Source organism: Cupressus sempervirens, chromosome 3 (genome assembly GCF_028749045.1).
Source record: "Cupressus sempervirens isolate cs-2001-9-10 chromosome 3, ASM2874904v1, whole genome shotgun sequence".
Classification (NCBI taxonomy): domain Eukaryota; kingdom Viridiplantae; phylum Streptophyta; class Pinopsida; order Cupressales; family Cupressaceae; genus Cupressus; species Cupressus sempervirens.
The window spans coordinates 730,568,539-730,587,397 of NC_143120.1; the positions used below are offsets into that span (position 1 = coordinate 730,568,539).

The following is an 18,859-nucleotide window of genomic DNA, read 5'->3' on the forward strand; positions in this document are numbered from 1 at the left end:
TCAATTTGTTCAACATGACATCAAGATGTAATGACCTTGGAGTGTTGGTTGTCTTTGAGCTTTAAATAAACCTAAAAGTATCTGTAGATTTATAGTAAGGCTTGGGATTGATCATGTCCAATATGAATTTGACCTTTAGGATATGATTTTTTTTTTGTCAAATGTATATTATTGTGATTTGGTTGACGTGTAATGACTAGTAACATTTATAAATACTTTAGCAATATCAATGATTTATGAGGGTTTATGTTATCTTTAATCAGTCCCCTTAAATAACTGAACTTTTAACCTCACATAAGTGTTGGTAGACAACAAATAAACATGCAACAATGTAGATGCAAATACTAATCCCTTTTAGTGGTCCAATCCGTGAGAATGCTCCTTATAATGTGAAAAATGCTTGATGACTCTATAATACTCAAATGATTATCACATATAGTTAATATGTCTAAATAAATATCGTGAATACTAAAACACAATGACCTCTCTCACAAATATGTATGAAGTTGGTTCCTCCTCATTAATGAACAAATATAGCAGATAAGAATAAGTATGTTAAGATAGATCGACACCTTGCAAGATCAGTCAAGTGTGTCACATAACTAATCTAAATTAAAAAATACCAACTTTTGAAATTAAAAATAATTATACAATAATATAGATTAGAAATAATTATTATTCACATACATGAAATCAACTTTTTATTACTCACATACATGAAATCAACTCTAAAAGTTTTGAAAAAAGAAAAAATATTAATTTATTCTAAGTCTCAACTATTCTTTCATTTCTGCTATAGTTCATTTCTTTCATTTCGATAATAGATCAATATGAATTTTTGATGTTGTAAAATATCTCACATCATTTAAAGTACGAAAACTAGGAAAAAAACACATCTGTAATTATATTAAAGCTTTTATTAAATTATAAGCTCCCCACAAAAAACCCAATCACATTAAGGTTTAGAGGCCAGAGGTGGGAGATGTGCGCTTTCTTAGTGAACCTCGGAATTCCACGTCCTCCCTTAATCTCCAGTCTCTGTTTTTTCAACGTCAGTAATTTAAAAATGTAGGCACCCCACTGCATTGTGGGAGAAGTTACAAAAGCAGCCATGGACGTGGGCACAAGTATTTGCCGCCCTCTTTTCAACACGAGATGTTCATTATCTTCTCCTCCACTCACCTCACTGCGGCTGCTCTCCAAACCGCGATGTGGCAGAAGACGCGGGGTGGCCTTCGCGCGCAGCGGAAACGTTCTTGAAGGAGAGCAGTCACAGCTCAAACAAATCGACGGAATACCTGCCCGGCCCAAAGATTTTCCAGGTATTTTAAGCTCGAGTCAGCTGCCCTTTTCAGCTTTTCAAACATTAGAGTACTAGGATTCTTTGAAAAAGTCAGGCTTACACTCTGCGCTAAGGCCACATAGTTTACTGCATTCAATTCAATTTTTTTTTCGCAAAATCAGGGTTTAATTTTGCAAATTTTCTCTTATGCATCGACTACCTTTAAGTTAGTTACTTTTAATTGTTTAAAAATAATAATAAATTTTAGTTTTTATGTGGTAAACCGTGAGTTCCCTCCACCTACATTGTATATGTATATTTGTAAGTGTTTAATGTGTGTATATGTAAACGTAGATGAAATGATGTAATTTTAATAATACGTACAAGATCGAATAATTGATGGGATCATAATAGAATGAGTAGTGTAAGGTTTGGCTGGAAAATCAATCCACAATGCAAATGAATGAAGGAAAACAAAATTAGAAATCAGAAGTGAGATAGAGTAATTGTGTTCTCTCCAGTGAGAGCCCAAGCATATAACGAAAACTGAGATATGTGATGTTGAAGATAAATTGTTCTTATATAAGTAAGGCGAGAGATAGGGTTAAACAAGATCAAGTTAAATGCGTTAATTCTGTTACATGAGAGAACTGACACAACAAATATTAAATGATTTAGGACAACAGGAAGTATACGAGATGATATAAGACGAGTTCTCACTGACACCTAAGATTTCTATAAGAATTCCTAGAATCCAAGTAAATTTAACACGTGCACTTATGTAAAAACGATCTAATTAGGAACAAGTTAGGTTAGATTATGTGCCTTGTTTACATTACAAAGGGAGAAACCAGAAAGGTAAACTCCCTGTTCACACAAATACATAGGTTGAGTGTGCGTGCCTACATGTATACATGGAAAAAAATGATGTGTATATACACAAAGTGTGGCCATGCACGCGTGTGTGCATGTATGCATGTATATTTGAATGAAATTTATGTGTTTGTACAATCTGTTCATGTGTGTGCACACGTGCGTACATAAGTGAAATAAAATGCGTAGATACACAATGTGTGCATATGTACAATCGTGAAATGATATTATATACAAGTGTGTTTGTGCATATAAGCAGTGTGTGTGCGCGCATGTGTAGACATGAGTAAAATGACATATTTGTGTGTGTGTGTGTGTGTGAGAGAGAGAGAGAGAGAGAGAGAGAGAGAGAGAGAGAGAGAGAGAGAGAGCATAGTTGTACAGATGAACAAAATGATGCGTGGTTGTGCGCACATGGATGAAATAATATGCATAATAGTTGTATAGATGAACAAAATGATGCGTGCGTGCACATGGATGAATTAATGTGCTGGTTACATGGATTGTGTGTTGATGCATGTATATATGAATGAAATGATATGTGTGTGTGTTTGTGTGCATGTATATATGAATGAAGTGATATGTGTATGTGTGTACAAGGTGTGTATTTGTGTGCACATACATGGATACATGAATCAAGTGAAATGTGTTTGTACATGATTGAAACAACAATTTGCACATGTATGTTTACATATGTATACATGAATGAAATGATATTATACACAATGTGTGTGTGTGCGCGCGCTTATTTATATAGCGATGTGTTTATGCATTCACATGTATACATGATTGAAATGATATGTTTATGCGTGTAAGAGAGTGCATGCACGTGAATACACATGAACAAGATAATGTATCTTTGAGTATACATGTATGCATGGATGAAATGATGTGCATAAGTGCATGTACATGTATGCATGGATAAAATGATGTCTATTTGTGTGTGTACGATATTAGAATAATATCTTAGAATATCTTATTTATTATTCTTTAAATGGTCAATATTGCGTATCTAATGTTTCTAATATTCTTTTATTCTTTCATTATTATAATGTTTCTAGACTAACATCATCTTTGTGAACCATATAATGAGTGTCTTGCTCATTCTTTAATCTGTCAAATATTCTACCCATAATCCATGTAATATGGTATAAGAGCCTAGTTGTTTTTTTGAAAAAAATATAATTTCTTTTGAAATTATTAGTTTTTAAAACTTTCAAAATTCTTTCTTGGCATCTTCACATTGTTGGATCCTTCCCTTATGATTTAGGTTTTGCAAATTTTTGTGGCTTAATCTGTAATATTCGTTTATAGATTTTTTGTGCCTATTTTCTAATGCTGGGGTTCGGACTTGAATCTAGAGACATATTTTACCTTCTTCGGTTTGCTCTCGCGACTTAGTCATCTATCTCTAACCTCCCATGACCATTGTTTTGGCCAATTTTTTCTTTGCAACTAAACACGACACCATCGTGTGTCACATTCTAGCTCTCGTGATGGATTTTTTGGTCATTTTCTTTCCATTTCAAACACAAAGAATGCATCTCCTTCTAGGCTTGTTTTTTCTATGGGTCTTTTGCAATTTTTTGCAGCTCGCGATCTAATAATCGGTGCCATTTTTATTTCCAGACCTATTTCTACTAACTCATGGGTCTGTCTGCAACTTTGACTGGCTTCATCTGCATTTTTTACCACTATTTTGGTCATTTGAGGATTCTTTTTTTGCCGCCTAGGTTTGTATGAACCCTTTGTATTTCATCTACGGCCAAGACTTCATTCTTCCACAATTTTTTAGCACTTGGACAACCCTCAACCAACCATCAAGGTTTTTTTTTATTCCTTAGATTTTTTAACTTTAAACTCAGATTGCAAATTCTTGGTGGGTATTTTGAGAGCTTTTTAGAGGATTTTTGAAAAATCTGCCCTAGGATTTATGCCCAAAATTCTGCTGTTGAGTCTCGAAATCTATGCCTATTTTTCTACATCAGTCTTATTCACAACATGATTTGCGCGTGTTGTACATATTCCACCTTGATATTTGTGCTGCCATTTGGCCAACCACCTTTGACCTTAATCATCTACAATGGTATCTTTGATGAAAATTTTGCTAAGGGCAACCAAAAATTCAATGGCATACATTACAATACCTAGAAGCAACATATTATGACGATTTTTGAATATAAATGTCTTGATAAGATTGTTTTGGGAAAGACTAATTGTCACAAGGAAGAAAGCAAAGAACATGGTAAATTTGATGAGCAAAATCAAGAAGTTGTTATGCTCATCAAACTTCGAGTCACTGATGATCAATTCCTGCAGAGTCATTTTGGTAAGACAATTGTAGAAATTGGAAGCCATCTAAAATGTTTGCATGAAACCTTGGATAAGAGTTGTACATTCTTCCTGAAGAACATGCTCTTCTCAATCATGATGGATGATTAGATATCCTTGCAAGATCATCTCGATAAAACCAAGGTTATTTGAGATTAGTTGGAAGCCATTGGACGCAAAGAGGAAGAAGAAGACATGGTGATGATCGCCCAAAAAGTCTTTCATCTTCTTATGAGCACTTTGTTGAAACTCTCAACATTTCTTCCACTCATTTTGATGTTTTCTTTTCCAATCTTCGCATAATACTTCTACAACAAGATCGCTAGAAACGACAATTTGGCATTGGTGCCAACTTGTCTGGCATTGGTGCCAACTGTCTTCCATCGTGCAAGCTTCCTCAATTCATAAGGACACAAACAACTATCAGTTCTCTCAGTCTTCTGAGTACAATACCTTTGCCCAGTAATTAGAAGACTTGTGAAAGATAAATATTCAGTGCAACTACTACCATAAGTTTGGTCATATGAAATTTGAATGTGGCAAACACTTAGTTGCTCAAGTCAAGCAATTTGTTCCATAGCCTAAAGTGCAAGTTGTGGAGCACACTAAGAAGGGTGAGTGTGCCTTTTATGCCCTTTTGGCTAAAAGATTTGTAGATCATGTCAAATCCTCTTGCTAGTACATTGATTCATGTGTCTCTCGCCACTTCATTCATTGTCAAGATTGGTTCAAAATTTGTAGCCATTCTTAGATTCAGTCATTTTTGAAGGAGGGCAAAGAGTACACCATTGTTGGAAAAGGCAATATACAAAGACAATTTAGTGGAAGGAAATTGAGTTTCCTTGATGTATACTATGTTCCAGGAATAAAACTCAACCTTCTCCCAGTCATTCAAATTCTAAGACATCCTCCTCGGCTAGACACAACCTTCAGTTCACACTAGTTTAATATCATTAATTAGGAAACTCAATCTATAGTTGTCGTAGGTGTTGAGGATCATGGCCTTTTTAGACTCGTCGACTCTAGGGATTCTCAAGAGCTTGCTATGACAACCCAACACTCCTCTATTAGTACACTTTGGCATTAATGGTATGGGTACTATCTTTCTTAGCTTGTTTGGGAAGATCTTGTCATTGGATTGACAAAATTTAAACCCAAAACCTTGGAGTTTGCAAAGCATGTTAAGTTGGGAAGCAAGATCTCGCCCCTTTTTCAAATGGCAACTCCTTGAGAGCTTCTAAGGTATTACAACTGGTCCATGATGATGGATGTGGATCTACAGCTACTCTTTCTGTCACTAGTTCTATGCTTTTTTTACTCTTTATTGATGATTTCAGCCATGAAATATGGGTGTATTTCTTTAAAAAAAAATAAGGTGTTGATGTGTTTCAAAAGTTTAAATAATTTGTAGAAAGAGTCAGGTCAACATATTATTACTCTTAGAACAATAGTTTAAAATTTTGGTTTCGGCAATATCTTGGTGGACCCAAAATTTTTAAAAATTTGGAATTGGCAAAAACTTGACGAAAAAATTGGCACTTTTATCAAACATTTGAAAATATACAATTTCTTAAAATGTTCTTAAAAACGCATATATACACACCAAATTTGTAGAACATATAATGATTTGAGATATCCACCATATATTAATCAAAGTTTTGGGTTAAAGAGTAATTCAAAGCAACTAAAACCTAGTAGATTATCATAGTGATAGAATCATATACCAAAAACCAAGTACAACATCTGAACATAAATAAGTGCAATACATATAGAAGTCAAACTCCATGGAGCTACAACTTCTGAATACATATTAAGTTCACGTTTCAATATCAATGAAAACTAAAAGTACCAGCCATAAATTACATCTACGAGTAAAGCTCAAAAGAGATCGCTGCTGTTGGGTGGGTGGTGTTGATGTATTTGCTCTGGCAACATCCTCAATAGGTGCCTGGATAGGTGTCTCAGGCTCAACAAAAGCCTCTAATGGATGACCAAGTTCATGTTCCTCCTCATGTGTTGCATCCCAGCCATTTGTCTCCATCTCAAACTTAGCTATCTGCTCATTTGTCAATAAAGATCACCCACATTTGCATCTGCATCCTCACCATCTCAAACTTAGCTATTCATTTGTCAATAAAGGATCACCCACATTCGCATCTGCATCCTCACCATCAAGAGGAGCAATGCAATCTGTTGAATATGGATCAATGTCATGCAAGTCAAGTGCTTCATATGAAGCTTGCCCTTCCACTTTCTTCTCGTGCAAGCAAATATTGTACCTCACTTAAACCAAGTCATTGAAGTGCTTTTGATTGCGTTTCTTTCTGTGTATGTTCTGAAAAGTGCTCCGGTTTCTCTCGCAGCCAGAAGCACTAGAAGGCTGCCATAAAATTCGGATGGCAAGCTTTTGAAGATTATGTATTGTGGCATAATCTTCCCACCATAGATCTACAAGGATTAAAACAAACATTTATGATGTGGAAAAGCTTCCAATAAACATCATGAGCAAAATAAATGGTATGATAAAACTAAACACATACTCTTTTTGACTTGGCTGCAACGTGTATCTCTTATGTTTGCAATCAAGAGAAGAAAAAAATGGCCCCTCTTCTCTCTTGTAGCTCTGCAACTCATCAAGTATAAGGTCTCGAAGGTCCAAATCAGTAGCCAGTTTCCGAATACATGTCTCCAAGCCAATTTAAACCTCTGCATCTGCTCTAAAAGTGTTGGACAAATAGAACTTGGGGTTCAAGTAGTAGGCAGCTGCATGAATATGTTGGTGGAGTTGGCTTCTTTGGCCCTATCCATGGCCTCCTATAGAAACCCCATGGGATTTTTATTCCCATCCACAATTCGTAGAACCTAAGTTACCAACGATTTTGATACCTGGACATAATTTTTTTTTACAAAAATCAGCAAATGCAAATATTTCAAAATTTAATACTAAATCATCAACAAAGGCTTGAAAACTTACTTTGAGGATCTCCTCCATTAGCTTTTTCAAAACTAGCATCAAACAAAATCTTGGCAACCTTCTTTGCTTCAGGCTTCTTGGCATAAGGACCCTCTAACCATTTCTTATCAAGAAACATGCGCCTTAGGTCTAACAATGTCTCGAATATGCTTTGCAAGTTAAGAAAATTAGTAGCAAAGCATGCAATCCTTGCTCGTACAAGATCCTGACCACTAGTGTGCTCTCTCATAAGACTCAAGACCCATGTATGATTGTAGATGTACTTTGCAATATTTGTTCCATCTTGAACCACTGTTTCCACCCAGCACAGTTTCTCTAGGTCCTCAAGGAGCAAGTCAAGACAAAGAGCAGTACAAAGGCTCCAAAATAATGTGGGGTACCTCTCCATTAGAAGTCTATCGACTGCCACATATAGAGCTGCATTATCAGTCACAATCTGGATGACATTAGCCACTCCCACTTCCACTACCACCTCATCGAACATGTTGCTCAAATATTGTGTATTTTTTACTTGATCAGAGGCATCAACTGATCATAGAAATACTGTCTCCCTAAAGCAACCATAAAGTTGATGAGCGTTCTATTCCTTCCATTTGTCCACCCATTGGATATAATAGTGCAGCCTTTATGTTCCCAAACTTTTCTTTGTTCTTCTACAAGTTGATGAATGTTTCTTATATCATCGTCTAACAACGATCCACTAATCTCATTAGAAGTTAGGATCTTGACCCCTTACTAGACAAAGTAGTTGAAGTTACGACTTGATCCCAATATGGACTAATATAAAGCATTAAAGGGAATATTATTCCAGATCTAGAATCATGTAATTGCCACCTTTGTTTTCTCATGCATCTCTTTGTTCCATGTAGTGTCTAGCAAGCTAGGTTGAACACCAAGAGTGTTACGTGGAACCCAAAAGTCTGATAAAGACCTACCCCCACTTCCTGATCCTCTTTTCTAAGGCCCAATAAAAGAAGAAGTCTCTCCACCTTTTTGTGATCTTGTAGAACTAAAAGTCCCCAATTGGGTTGCCATGGCCTCAAATGTCTTCTTTTTTGCTACCTTATTTTGTGCATATTTTTTAAGGCTTGTCAAAGCCTTTCTTGTAGCCTCTTCTAGACATTTTTCACACGGTGTAATATCATTGCATGGAATCTTTGCAAGATGGTATTTCGATCGGGTTACACTTGAAGTCATATGCTTATGGCAAAAGATAGATTGGACTTGTCCTTTGCTTGCTTCTTGCATCTTTCTCTCAACCACCAACCATCTTGTAAAGAAATAGGCAGACTTTTAGTACCTAGCAAAACAAATAATGATTTATAATTAGAATGCATATTATAAATCAAATTTAATATTTTATCAGTATGAATGTATTAAAATTTTAAATACCAGATTAGTAAATGCATTTCAATATATGTAAATGTATGAAAATCATGAATCTATTTAATTTTAATATTTTATAAATCTGTTAAATACTTAAAACACAGTAAAATGTTAAATATTGTTATATATTTATAGTTCTTAAAAATGAAAATAATAATATAACAGTATCAGACTTCAGTATTAAAATTTTAATAAATAACAATATCAGTATTAAATTTTAATATATAACAATATCAGTATTAAATTATAATATAACAGTATTTATAATTTTACTGTTTTTCAGATATTTATAAATATTGTTATTTAAATTTAGATTTATATTGCATCTGGTTAAAATTTCATAATTTACAGTTTTTAATATTTAGTATTTACTATTATTATTATTTTATAGATTGACTATGTATAATATAAATGTAACTTTATTATTGTGTATTCTTAAATAATATACTAAGCTTTTAATATTATAGATTAAATACTGTAAATAAAATATAATTTAATAATGTAAAATTTCTGGGAAACATGAAAATTATAATTTGCTAATATACTTTCTATTAATGCACAAAGAAATTTAATCGAATGAGTCCCAACCAAGAAAATATTAACTGCATAGGAAGAATAATGGTCCATGAGAAAATAATGTTACCTGGAATGTCGATTCTGCTTACAACCGGGCGATCTGCCCCAGTCGACTCTCAACCAATTGATCTGAAAATTATCCAGTGACCAGTTGATTCAACAAATGTCTAGTCGATTCAGCAAATATCTGACCGATTCAACAAATATCCGGTTGATCTGCAAATATCCTCGCCTTCCACTGCCAGTGTTTGCATGATAATAATAATGGTAAAAAAATGATGCATATAAGGGAAAACGAGAAACACTAAAACCTAAATAGAGACTGGCATTTTTAATATAAAAGGAGTCAATGGTATTCAATGAAAATCTCTATTTTTTCGATGTGATTTGGTGATATCAGACAAAAAAAATGCTGCGATATTTTGGAAAAACCATTGCCAATTTTTGAGCATTTATTTTGGATGGCTAGAGGACCCATGATATTTTGCAAGAAAAGCGATATTTTAAAGTGTTTTTGAACTATGCTTAGAACTGACAATGGGGGAAAATTTTGTTCCTCTACCTTCTCTTGTGTTGTGAACATGACATAAACACTAATTAACAACACCATACACCCCTTGACAAAGCGGTGTTGTTGAGTGTTGAAATCGCATGATCACCGACATGACATGGTCTATGCTTGAACACGAGTGTTCCAAAGAAATTTTGGGCTGAAGCTGTCCATATTGTTGTCTATCTTTTCAACGTCTCTCCTAAAATGGTTGTGAAGAAGTAGGCTCCGGAAGAGGCTTGGTTAGGCCGTAAGCCCAGAATCAATCATCTCAAGGTTTTTGGCTCCAGTGCCTTTATCTGGATCACTAATGATAAACGCGCCAAGTTTGATGCCAAGAGCCAAAAATTCATGCCAATTGGCTATAATGATAGTCACAAAGCTTACCACTTGGCTGACATTGAGACTAATCGTCTCATCTTCAATTGTGATGTGGTTATTGACGAAGAACATAGGCCATTCCAATTGTCTCCTCTAGTTATGGTTTCAAAGGATCAATCTCTCAAGACTCAAGACTCAAGAGTGGGGTATATGTCTTCCATTAGGTTCGCTTGATGGAAGGGTTTCAACTGAGAAGGCTCTGACTGTTCCTATTTCCGCCTCTCGACTAGTTCCTTCTCCTACAGGCTCACTCAGACATAAAAGCACATTACCTAACTTTCCTTAGGATTTATCTAATCTTTTGCTTGATGATGATGATCCCATCACACCTCTTGTTTCTAATGTTGGCATTTCTACTTTTCGACCTAAATGGTGAGCTAAGATGATTGGCAATCTTCATGATGATAAGCTTATTTGGGGTCGAATTGCTCAAAAGAAGAGCAAACCTTTTGACTCTGTAAATTTTGATCTCATGGTCAACATTCATAGTGTGTCTAAGCCTCAAACATACGCAAAAGCAAAAGGTGTACTTGAGTGGGAAGAAGCTATGGAAATTGAGCATTATAGTCTACTGGAATAACACTTGGGTTCTGTCTTCCTTCGTGAAAGAAACTCATCAAATACAAATGTGTCTACAAAGTCAAATACAAGGGTGATGGTAATTTAGATAAGTATAAGACTCGTGTTATTGCCAAAGGCTTCTCTCAACATGTAGGGATTGATTATGAGTATACCTTTTTGCCCTAATAGGTAAGATGAGGACCATTAGATTAGTCCTAGCTGTGATTGAAAGGTCCATTAAATAGATATCAAAAGTGCCTTCTTCAATGGTGATTTACAAGAAGAGGTGTGCATGATAGATCTCCTTGATTCAAGGTTGTAGATAAAGAACACTAGGTACACAAACTGGTGAAGCACTCTATGGTCTCAAACAGGCTTCTTGGGGGCATGGTACATGAAATTTGATAAGTACACCACAGTTTAGGGTTTTTAGAGGAGTTCTTCTAACTCAAATATATATGTCAAGACTATTGGTAGTGACATTATCCTTTTGGTTATTTATGTTGATGATTTGATACTCATTGGAAGGTTGACATCTTTGATTCAAGAAATCAAACAAAATTTGTGCTAGTCTTTTAACATGACCGACCTTGGGCTTATACACTATTTGCTGAGGTGTTGAGATTTGGCAACAATCACATGGAGTCTTTATCTCTCAAAGTGCACCTAGGCTTTTCTTGACAATTCAAAATGAAGGACTACAAACCTGCATCTACACTATGGAGTTTGGTATAAAGCTATTAACCCAATCTTGTTCCTGTATTCAGACAATTAATGGGTAGTTTGATCTATCTCACTACCACTAGACTTGACCTTAGTGTTCCGATAAGTCACATTTCTCGCTTCATAACAACTCCTACTTCGGATCATTAGGTTGCAACGAAGCGCATTTTTTTTTGCTATGTTAAAGGTGCACAAACTTTGGTATCTTCTATGGGCAAACCATAGATCCCCGACTCATCATTTACATAGACTTGGGTCGGGGAGGTTCTGTTGATGACAAAAAGTCCACTTCCAGGTACCTCTTCTGTTTAGGCACCAATGCTATCACTTGCACTAGTAAGAAGCAACATGCAATATCTCTTTCCTCAACGAAAGTTGAATATCAGGGAACAACCAAAGAAAGTTGTGAGTCAGTTTGGCTTCGTAGGATGCTTTTTGACCTCCATATGTCTCAAGCGGAACCATCACCCCTCTTTTGTGACAATCAATGGGTGTTCAAACTTGCCAAAAATCTAGTCTTCCATGAGCAAACTAAGCATATTGACATTCATCGTCACTTCATCCGACATTTGGTTGAAGATGGATCCATGGATTTGCAGTATGTTCCTACAATGGACTAGATTGTCGATATTCTCACCAAGTCACTCCTAGATAAATCTGTTAAGTTCAAGGGGCTCTTTGGTGTAGTTGACAGATTGATTATTAAGGAAGGGCATTAGAATAATATCACCAAATATCTTATTTGTTATTCTTTTAATGGTTAATATTGTGTATCTTGTAAATATTAGAAACTTGCTCATTCTTTAATCTATCGAATATTCTATCAATTACTCGAGTAATACATGATTGAAATGATATGATATTAATTTTCTTATAACTAACCAGTATATGAAATCATAATATATTACTTTGTGTGTGTGTGTGTGTGTGTGTGTGTGTGTTGCATAAGGACATGTCTCCAACCCTCAAGCTACCGTCCCCATCTCGAGGCATTTCAAGGATGGGGGAACTTGGTTGAGAAAATTTAGAAACATCTCAGAATGTGTTCCTAAACTTTGGAATGACAAGAAACAGTGAAACACATAGGGGATGCTTGGCTATCCCCAAAGTGGTTGGAGACAGTTTAGGTATCCTTGATCATCCTAGGGACAACTAGGTGTCCGTTGTTGAAAAATAATTTAAAATAATGTTAAAAGAAAATCTTTTCATAACATTAGAAAAGATTGTTAAATACATCATGACAACATATAACAGCAGTATAATATGACAATTTAATAACAACAACAATAAATATATAATAAAAAAACTCTAGCAACAATTAAATTAACCATGACAATACACATCAAATATAGTATAACAATAACCAATATATCATGATTCAGCTTCATGCTTAATGCTATAAGTTGTATAGTTAATATTAACCAATAATTTTGATTTCTGATATTATTGCTTAAAAAGCATCAAACTTCCAAAACTCTTGAAATGATATTAGAGATAGTTATTATTGTTGGCTGCAAAAGAGATAAAGGTGCACTTGCCATGGTTTGGTACAATTTGGTATTGTGTGAGAAGTACAATTAAATAGTTTCTTTTTGGAATGTGTTTGGCATGTTGGCTTTGGTAGACATCATCCAATATCATTTTCCATTCTTGTCTTGGAAACATCATGAAATATAGTTTTGTGTGCGTGTGTGCACATGCTCACATGTATGTATGAATGAAATGATATGTTTGTGTCTATGTACAATGTATGTGTGCACTCACACAGTTATGCTTGAGTGAAATGACATGCATGCATAAATGTACATGTATACACGAATGAAGATGTGTATATATAAAATGTGTGTGCATGAATGATATCATTTGTGTATGCACAACGTGGAAACATGAATACGTGAATGAAATGATATGGTTGTATGTATGCAATACATGTGCACATGTTACGTGGATGAAATATGTAATATGCAATATATGCGTACATGTATAGACACATATATGCATGAATGAAATATGTAATATGCAATATGTGTGTGCACAATTTACATGAAGGAAATTATGTGTATCTATATATGAATGAAATGATATGATTTTAATTATATTTTTAAGATATAATAGTTTATGGGATCATAATATATTACCTTGGTTATTGTAGCTGCTTACGATTATAAGGACGATGACATCTTTTCTTCATTGGAGTTAGCAGTTTTGTCCATCCTGTCAATATGTTTTATTAACTAAGTCTAACATGGTATTGACTTCTTTTTCATGAGTTGAATCTAAATTTTGGATGTTTGTTTACCTTAAAACAATCAAAATAAAATATTTCTCTTTGAATGTTCAATAATTAATTACACACACCCACCCACCCACACACACACTCCCCTATTAGGAAGTTGCTGATTTCCAATGATTAACGTACATGACTAGGCCATTAAATCAAATTAATAATGTGATACATTTTATAGTTAGCATATTCAAGCTCCATATTCCTTCTCTTTTAGTCATCAACCCTAAGAAAGATGTGGAATAACTTGTCCTTAGGCATGTGGAAACCAATCTATAAGTAGGCTCCTCAAGGTTTTCAGAACACATAATCATACTCATCTCGGGACTTCTCCCTCAAGGTTTCCATGATTCATGTCCTAACCCCATTATGGGATTCACCTACCTTGCAAGGAATTACTTCACCTCTCTCTGATTGAAGCAACCTATCCTGATAAGGATATTAGTGAGTGATTAAGGAATGGGCTAGGAGTGTACTAACTACAAATGTATGATGAATGATGATAAATATGTATGCATAAATGAAAGAAAACATAATTGATAGATAAATAGATAGTGAATAGATGGACGGATAGATGGATGGGTAGAGACAGATGGATGGATGGATGGATGGATGGATTGATAGATGGATAGATCAATAGATAGACAAGTAGATGGATAGATGGATGGATAGATAGGCTGGAGAAATCTCATCAGACTGACTAGGAGTTTTATGTGGGTCCTTTAGGCTTACGGCCTCGTGGACGTCATTAAAAATCTTTCATTCATTCATTCATAGATAGACAGATAGATAGATCGATAGATAAATAGATAGATTGATATATAGATGCATAGATAGATAGGTAGGTAGGTAGATAGATAAATAGATAGGGAGATGGTTAGATAGATTGATAGGTGAATAGATAGGTAGGTAGATAGATGGATAGATGGATATATAGATGTATAGATGAATGGATAGATGGATGGACGGATAGATAGATCAATTGATAGATAGATAGATAGATAGATCGATCGATACATCGATGGATAGATAGATAGTTAGATGAATGGATGGATAGATGGATGGATGGATGGATGGATAGATAAATCTATCAATCGATAGATATTTTGCTATTATAACTGATACTACTGCTATAGAGTATATGTTATACCATATATAGGCTCCTTCACTCTTAATATTTAATAACATAAGAGTATAATGTTCTGTAAATCATCACTAATCCAGATATAATCTCCAGCATTCTAACTTGCTGTATACACTGGTTGCCTGCGGTTAATCAGGAAATCAATCTTCCTTTTGATTACTTCCTTCTGCACAGTATCCAATATACTTATATTCTGTTGTCTTCCTCCATTCACTGTAAGAAAGCCAAACTAGAAAATAAGACGAGTCTTTGTCATGTCCATTCATTAGAGATACATAAAATTTTTAGATTTTCAAATCAAATGAACTAGTGCAAAGATTTGGGAAATATTAAATTATAAAATAGAAAAAGATGAGTAGAAGGAATATCTGTCCCTGATGATGCTAGACGTGCTTGCTGAAGACTGAAGGAATAGACTCAGCAAATTCAGAGTCTCTTTGATATTTGGAGGATATCAACATCTAACATGGGCACTCCTATAGGTGAGGTAGATAGTGGTTTTCTAGTGCAGGTTAGGCAAATTCAAAATAGTTGGATGGCCTTGTAGGTCGATTTTGCATTGGTATGCTCTTGAGGGTCACTGGAACAATTGGATGCTCCTGTCCTTTCTTGAGATCTCAAAAGTTTCAGGATTTGATACTCATGGATTCTCTGTAATGTCTCTTGATACCTAGATATTTAGAATCTAAACTATGGACAAAAAAAAAGGGTTAGATTGTTGGAGACTGCCTTAATCAGTTTCAAGCAGAATTACTGTTGTTATCTTTCCTTGTCTGTACGGACTTATTAGCTTGTCATACCAAGTTTTTGGGTTGCAAGTTTGCTCAAAGGGGCCATCACTTCATTGCTTTACTTAAAAGAAACTTGAACTTCTTACTTAGTTACTATGCATATGGTTTTAGCCACTGCTCAAGTTTCTTTTATGTGGAGCATTGAAGTGATGGCCCCTTGGAGCAAACTTGCAACCCAAACAGGTATGACAAGCTAATGCGCCTGTACAGGCAAGGAAAGAAAACAACAACAATTCTACTTGAGAAATATAAGATGCAATCAGCCAATATGGTATAAGAATACCATTAGTAAACTGCAATGTGATATAATTTAAAATTAAATGGTACAGCTCATATATATATATATATATATATATATATATATATATATATTCAAGCCCACCATTAATAAAATAAAATATGTGACACTAAATATCAATAGCAATTAAATTAATTAAGATCCAACACAAAGCTTATTTAGAATATCACACCAAATTGAAATATATATTGAAAAACTGGAAAGTGGAAACCACATTGGCATTCAAGCATAGTCTTAAATACTGTTTCTCTTATTTTTTTGTATACACACACCCACACACATATATACATACTCACAAACTCCCCATAAACCCAAATGGAATCTCTTTTTGGTCCGAACCCACGAATCTGTACCTGAATCCAAACCGGTAATTTAGAAATTCAACCTCCACAAAGCCTTGGATTTTTTTATTCTGTGAAGTCCTAGAGTGAGAATGTGAAGTGGTGTGTGCAGTTTTGGATTAATAAGAATAAATCCTAGGAGGCCAATAATACCTAGAGTGGTCTATGCAGGTGAATGGAGGATTAAGGGAGATGGAGTAGATTGGACTGATCAAGAAAGGGATTAGTGGTCAAATCTGAAACATGGGACATGGGTGAGGATTGGTTGAGAGAGATTGCGAAGGAATTGGGAGAGTAAATGGAAAATAATAAATATCAATGGAAATGAGAGGACAAAGGAAGATTGACAATGGGGAATGGGAAGAGTGCCACAAGGCATGAGTATTGGTAGACATTCTCCAGTATTCAACTTCAAAACCCTCCAAGGTCAATGAAGAGAAGAATTTAGTACACTCAAGAAGTTGTCAATGGGTGGAGAGTGAAAAACTTAGAGATGTTCAAAACGAGTCCTAATAGTTATCTTTTCAGCTTATATCAATATGACCATTTGAGCAGCTATTAGGACAACTAGGATTAGGGTTTTTGATGTGTAACATTTTAACATTTGAAATTTCAACTTTGATACCAGCATCGGGAAGCCTAGGTGTCCCCACATCACCATCTCAGTGTTAGAGAATGAATTATGGTTTGTGACTTCTTGGTTGGATTTTGTGTATCGAAATAGTTTGGGGTTAGCTAGAAACCTGTCCAACGTGTGAGAAGGCTTAGAAACATGGGAAAGGATGCTACAAAAACCCTTAGTTACACCACCTTGGGGGGCGGGGGGACAGAGGGGCCTTCATTTGGGGACTGTAGGGGGATGGCGGCGATGGACTGGGGAGGTTGTATATATTATACATATGGTACTTAAAATGCTAGTTATGAACAGATTTATTGTAATATAAGATATGAAAATGTAAAAGAGTAAATACTTGAACTTTGCATTGAATTGGAACATCAAACATTGAACATAAATAGTCAAATCAGCAAATAGTTAACACTAGGACGTTCCCTCATCCTTGGCGGAGGTTGTGGAATCTAGTGGCACGGCTGGGGATGGCACCGCTGGGGATGGGGGAATGGAGTCCCCAAATCCCTAGTGCATGGGGCAAAAATGGGGGTGATGCGTCCCCGTGTTACTATGCAAAAACCTATGAAATGAAGCTTAAAATTGTATGCAAAAGCATAAGGTGACGATTGACATGGTTTCTGGCCTCACAGTTCCTTAATCTTAAGTGGTAATTAAATCCAACTTTATATATCACTCTAATAAAGAATTTGAAGATGCACTATAATGATGGAAATTCACACAGTTGTTTGTGCATATTCTCTTCTTTTTGAGAGTTGTGGACCTCAACTAAACTTGTTTTTGGTGGTCACAAACTCTTGAAAGTCCAAATTTAAGCATGATATTCCACAGTTATGAGTAATTGAGTCATACTCACCTGTCAATTGTTTTACAATTGTTTTATTAACGAGGAGAGATTCAAATTTGCTACACTTAAAATATTTTGCAGCTGACATGTTTTGGTAGTAATTAACTGCTACATGCATGGGGGCCATGCAGAGTGAGTTAGGTTTTACAACATGATTGTTGTGTTGAACTAGATATGTCAACTGTTCTCCCAACTGAAGTTAGACCTTCAATGTTTGAACAGAAAGAGGGGAAGGAATACCTCTTCCATTCATGGATGTGAGAAAACTGGTAACTATTGTTGCATGTAGTTTCTTGGGTATGATACATTCTTAGAGGCTTGAAAATCTCATTCGGTCCAAAAAACATAGAATTTTTCTCTTGGAAATTTGTCAAACATATGACACATAAACCCACTGTATTTTAATCTGTGACCAGTGTAGAGAAGTTTGTGTGATTGTAGGTCTTTTTTTGAGACTTTTTCCAACTCAAATGAATAAACAAACATACGATAAATGTATGCCACTCTTTGCCAACAATAATAATAGTAAGCCAACTTCAGATAACTTATTTGATCCTGATACAAGCCTGATTACAATATAGCTTAGATCTGCCATGAAATATCATATTGTGATCGTTGTTGTTACTGTTGAATATGTTGTCATTGATGTCAAAGGTTGCTTATCAAGTTTGTATGAATCGCAGATGATTACTCATCGTAATAGAGAATTTGCATGAGCTGCCTGGTTGTCTGCTTGAGCTGCTTGAGTTATTTGGTTGTTTGCTTGAGCTGCTTGGTTGTCTTTTTGAGCTACTCGGTTGTCTGGTTGAGCTAGTTGACTGTCTGCTTAAGCTCACTAATTGTCTACTTGTTTGCCATGTCACCTGCCTTGTCATCTCTTGAATATTTG

General features: G+C 35.2%; 1 protein-coding gene across 1 annotated transcript in view; it reads left to right on the forward strand.

Moving 5' to 3' along the window:
- The first annotated feature begins 1,074 nt into the window (after window positions 1-1,074).
- LOC149568847 (FAD/NAD(P)-binding oxidoreductase family protein) overlaps window positions 1,075-18,859 on the forward strand; it is a 239,680-nt gene continuing 221,895 nt past the window's right edge. The window contains exon 1 of the mRNA XM_089821724.1: window positions 1,075-1,322. Coding sequence (XP_089677850.1) covers window positions 1,112-1,322 — 211 coding nt within the window. The 5' untranslated portion in view covers window positions 1,075-1,111. The remainder of the gene's footprint in view (window positions 1,323-18,859) is intronic.